Source organism: Sesamum indicum, linkage group LG8 (genome assembly GCF_000512975.1).
Source record: "Sesamum indicum cultivar Zhongzhi No. 13 linkage group LG8, S_indicum_v1.0, whole genome shotgun sequence".
In the NCBI taxonomy this organism is placed as follows: Eukaryota; Viridiplantae; Streptophyta; class Magnoliopsida; order Lamiales; family Pedaliaceae; genus Sesamum; species Sesamum indicum.
The window spans coordinates 3,913,140-3,918,388 of NC_026152.1; the positions used below are offsets into that span (position 1 = coordinate 3,913,140).

At 35.0% G+C, this 5,249-nt stretch overlaps 1 protein-coding gene across 4 annotated transcripts; it reads right to left on the reverse strand.

The window, feature by feature from the left end:
- Positions 1,527 to 4,931, reverse strand: LOC105167705. 4 transcript variants are annotated; one of them, XM_011087514.2, is made up of 6 exons: positions 4,792 to 4,931; positions 3,150 to 3,431; positions 2,887 to 2,993; positions 2,647 to 2,779; positions 2,326 to 2,520; positions 1,527 to 2,078 (listed from the first exon to the last, which is right to left on the reverse strand). In XM_011087514.2, the coding sequence occupies exons 2-6, from the start codon at positions 3,420 to 3,422 to the stop codon at positions 1,794 to 1,796; spliced, it is 993 nt and encodes a 330-aa protein (XP_011085816.1). In that variant the 5' UTR covers positions 3,423 to 3,431; positions 4,792 to 4,931; the 3' UTR covers positions 1,527 to 1,793. The 4 variants fall into 4 exon arrangements, with proteins under 4 accessions (XP_011085816.1, XP_011085817.1, XP_011085820.1 ...); XM_011087515.2 differs by lacking the exon at positions 4,792 to 4,931 and adding an exon at positions 4,639 to 4,680; XM_011087518.2 differs by lacking the exon at positions 4,792 to 4,931 and adding an exon at positions 4,417 to 4,583.

The window sequence follows — 5,249 nt, forward strand, 5'->3', positions numbered from 1 at the left end:
TGAAGTTTTCCGCCAGAAGAATCGACCAGAAAACGGTCATATATAACAAAGTGTAAATTTTTCAAAATTGATATGGTAAATTAACACACACAAAAAAAAAAAAATTAAATAGCAAAGTGTAAATATAAGCATAATTCAATTCACAAAATGTAATTTACCCTATTTTAAATATGGAAAATGCAATATTTACCGAATCGACAATTTACCAGTCATTTGATAATCTATACTATAAATATATTGAAGAAGGTGGCCCTTTTGGTATCTAAATTATTTAGTCTGTTATTTTTTTAAAAGAATTAAATTAATTGATTATATATAATTTTTTCAATCATTATGATGTTCCATAACTATCTTTTGATAGGTTTTTTTTCTCATGCATTTTTATCTTATATATATATATATTTAAATAATTTTTAACTTTATAAAAAATAAGTAAGTAATATAATTTACAAAAAGATATATTTCAAATATTTCTTAAAAAATTATATAGATACATAATATATGCCACAGTTACTAATAAATTGTTGTTATTATTAGTCGTCCTGCACAATAGAAGTAGTGCATTAACATGAACCAATACCTGGGGTCTGACATTTCTTGTATTTTTGTATATTTCGAAAGCTTACATGTGATGTGAGAACGTGAGCAGAAATTCTTGCATATCCAGAATATTTTAAATTACAATATTCTCGTACACTGCAACTGCATGCATTATCTGCAGAATCCATCCAGCCAATGCTGTCCCACTTCATGCCAACATGGAGTTGGATCTTCTTCCTTTTGAGTTCCTTGGAATTTGAATCACGCGAATGAGGCCGCATAATTCCTTCATACATCTACACCATATTATTACCAAATTTTCGTTCCAATACAGCAGAATGTATTGTTATTTAAATTTATTTGAATTACTTTTAAATTCGAAAATTTGTAATATGATTTTTAGTTTTACAAATAATTTTTAATTAAATCAAATATGAATCGAGCTCGAATAATTTAATATTTATAAGTACATTTTATTCTTATTGCAATAATCAAATCGAGCCGGAATAGAGCTCCAAAACTTATCAAATAATTTTATTTTTCCAGATCTACTTTATTAAGTTTAATAAATGGAATTCAAACAATTTTTTATGGACTTTTGGTTTCGAGTCTCATCTATGTTTCTGGTCTGATATATAGTTGCTAGTTTGGAACACTTTAGTGCATAGTTTAATATTGAATTATTGATATATTTGATTATTCTTTAAGATTTTGATGTATTGAAATACTATAGTCAATTTATGGAGCAACTAGTTTAGATTTATTTTAAAATCTTGGAATCAAGGGTGTACTACTAGAAAATGTTCAATTAAGACAATTATTGAAACATTCAACCTTATAAGTAATAATATTTTTTAATGCATCAATGAATTAGATGATCATTTCAACAATGGGATAGGATAATGGTTTGATCAGTATAAACCCGACCCAAATTTAACTTGGGCCACCTTCATAAATGACACTAAGCTAAATGCCCAAATTTCAGTATTGGATCTGGATGGTCCATTAACTTGAACAGGAAAGACGGATGCCAGAAACAGATAGCAGTAAATGGTCTGTGTTATCCAATCCAATACACCGTATGAATGAATATATAAGCTCAATAGTCAATACCTGCTGCTTCAACTGCCTCTCAAACAGTCATTGTATATATACAAGTATAAACTCTTGAAACAGACCAAGATAGGAGGGAATTGAGGGAAAACAAACAAAAAAATATATAAATTGCCTGTGTGTGAAGACTGAAGATCATGTTATGAGTCCAAAACAAGTCCCTCCCGAGCAATGTTGGTCACACGAAGGACGGCTTGGGCGCTTAATGGGGAAAGCTTTGATTGGCAGAAATGCTCCCAAGATGCTATAAAAGGTTCCTCGGATAAACCAGTTGGTTCCGGGACATGAGATTTTTCGTATACAGATTGCAACTCCAACAACAGCGTACGAGCTGCATCCCTGGACTCAGGAAGCTGGTCGCTAAGCTGGGATGCACCTATTTGGATCAGTTTGTCTATACCAAATGCTTCGATTCCATCAACTCCCTGCAAGGATGCACTCGTGACGACAATTGAATATATCTTAGTGAACAAAGAAACAATAGCAAATTGAAGAAATTAATGGGAAGCTTGGTATAGCACTAGTTAAATGAGGTTAATCTTAAATTGGAAAATGCAAAGCCCTGAAGACATGTTAAACAGCACACATGACTTCTACGTTCCAAGCAGAGAGAAAAGCCCAAGAAAAGAGACACAGAAGGAGGACAGGGCACAATGCATCTATGGTTCTTACCAGCCGGGGCACACTTCGAGAAATGCACATAGAAGCCTTAGCTCGAATTCGTGGATTCCTGTTCTTGATATAAGGTTGCAACTTTGGCAACAATAGCAGAGGAGAAACTGAACTCGTCAGGGCTATTAATGCAATTTCGGCTGCCTCGCATACAAATTTCTTGTCTTGTGAAGATTTCAGAAGAAGTTGTACAAGCTGAACAAGGAATACAAAAATGTAGTTGGAACATAGAAAATGAAAATTAAATCTCGAGACAGAGAACTGCATAAAAGAGCAAGTTGAGATTATAAGCATCAATGAGTTTTGAATAGAACATATTACCAGTGGATCCAGTGAATCAATGATGTCATCATTATATGCTCTGAATATATCAGCAGAAGCCATAATTGCAGTTTTACAAACAGCACTTCTTGGATTCTTTAGGGATTTCACAACTAAGGAGATCATGTCGGTCCTGGTCAATAGAATAGGAGTCATAAGATAAGAAATTCACCAAATGCAGCTAAAACAAATATTGGAGCACTGTTTCATTAACAAAACCAAATTAAATCAGATACTTACAACATGCTAACAATGTCTTCCCTGTGAAATATTGACAATCTGCGTAAATTGTTGAGAGCATCACAAACTGAAACCCAGTCTTTGGAGCCGAGCTCTGATAATAGTGTCTAGAAACCAGAGTGCAAAAGATGTTAAGTAGTCTGCCACACTAATTTTTCAAGGATGCCATCGTGACACAGACAATTCAGAAACTCACATTAGACCAAATATCAGCAGTAAATGTTGGTAAAACATATTTGATTATAGAAAGAAAGCATTCCTACCTTCAGACAAGTTTCTAAGTCCTCGACATCCTTCAAATTCTCAGACTCAATGTACTCTACTTCTGAATTTGCCAACATAGCTCCAGAACTTTCTGTTCCATTTGTCGTAAGGGGAGTTTCTACCAGTGAGGTCATTCCTTTCTTGCGCCCTTCATCAGCTTTTGCACCAATGCTTTCAAACCGAGGTTTTATAAGGTTTCCATTATTAGAACTTCCATTCGTCCTCTCAGACTCAGGTATTTTACTGACGTCTCTGAGAGCTAAGTCGGACATTATTGGAACCTGAGGCAAGAATGACGAAAACATATTTATAAGTTGTTGAATTTCAGGAAACATAATCAGTTAAAATTATTTGCTGATAAGTTAATATGTGAGCAAGCTAGAATAGAGATGAATCTGATTAGAGTTTTTAGCAAAGAGATTCCTATAGAAATCAATATATCTTCATATGGCACTCTGAGAATTAACTTATGCTGGTCAGCATTCGGGAGGCGACAAATCAAAAGTGCTTACCAAGAAAACTGCAAACCATTAAGGGCAGAAAAAAGGAATATGAATGAATATATGCTAATTGCTCAGTCAATATGCAGTCCAGATCCAAATCAATCGATGCATTAACCTACATGATGCTTTCTATGTATAAGATTGTACAGCAATGTGACCCACGTTTAGAACAAGCTCCACTCCCACAGAATTGATGAGGAAAATAACTTTCCTTCTTTCAGGTACTTTATGGCAATAATCTTTTCCAAACTCACTTGAACATCAAAAGGTTCCACGTTCACAGTGGTGCTGAAAAACACAATATGATAACAGTTCATGGCCTCGAAAATGGTTGGGACACCCCAGGGCGCAATAATTAAACAAGTCCGCAACAAACTTCTAGGAGCTCAACTCCATATTGAGCTCCTCAATTTCTTGATCATTCAATCAGAACAATCTCATGCCCATGAATATTGATTTAGTAAGCAACAACAGTGTCTGTTGCAACTTTTTGTGACAACAACTTCAAGTGGCAGGTTAAACAGCACATGCATCAAGTCATCCATCACTCTGTGATCATTCTGATCCAGATGTAAAAGTTGAAAAATCTCTCCATTAGAGACCAGCATTAAACCCTAATTCTCACCCAATTTTCTGCTAAACCCACCCAATTTAATGGACTTATTCAGTTTCATGCCACAACAGATCAATAAACACTTGTAGATCACTAACTTGAACTGAAAAAAAAAGCCCCCCAAAAAGAGAAAAGCAAAACCAAACTAACCAGTCATTAACGGAAAATCCTGATACCAGCAAAAACCCATTCCTAAGTAGCATAAGCGATCCAGCAGTCAAGACCAAACAAAGAAGTCAAAATCAAGTACAATCTCAAGAATACAACAAAAGCAACAGTTAAAACGAACAAACGCATGAGCACAATCCAAGCACAATTGCATGAAGATCTCAACTCATTCACCATCACTAACTTCAAACCTCCAATTACAACCTATTCCTGAGCAGATTCAAAGCTCGAAGCACGAACATTCTCACTTAATATTTCAAATGCCGGGACAGAATAGATAAATTACCTCTGAGAAACGGAATCCAAATATGGCCGACCAACAATAACAGGAAAACGGTGAAAATATCTATTACACACCTTGTGAACGTAGAAATGCGTCAACAAGAGTGAGATTCTGTGTATATATTAAAAATTTTTGAAAAGAGAAAAGGGTGAAGCGGTAGAATAGGAGAAATGTATATATATATTTTTGGCAACCGGCGAAAGGGCGGGCGGTAAAAAAGAGGTCTTGTTTTCGCTGCCCAAAGCTTGGCCGGCTCCCTCCAGTAAATACTAACACGTGACCGCCGGGCAGATAGCTGAATACCCATATTGCCCCTAGAAAGTCAAATCTGCCACTGCTGTTATTCTCACCATTTGGCTGTAAACGCTGAAAGCAGTTTATTGTTAAAAGTTGGATGAGAAAAATATTCATAATGTTTGGATTCGTTTTTTGAGTGTTTTGTTGTGTTTGTGGAAATAGAGAGAGAAAAACAAAGATAAATAAGTGTGTATTAGAGATAGTATGTATGTTTGGATTTTGTTTTTGGAGATAA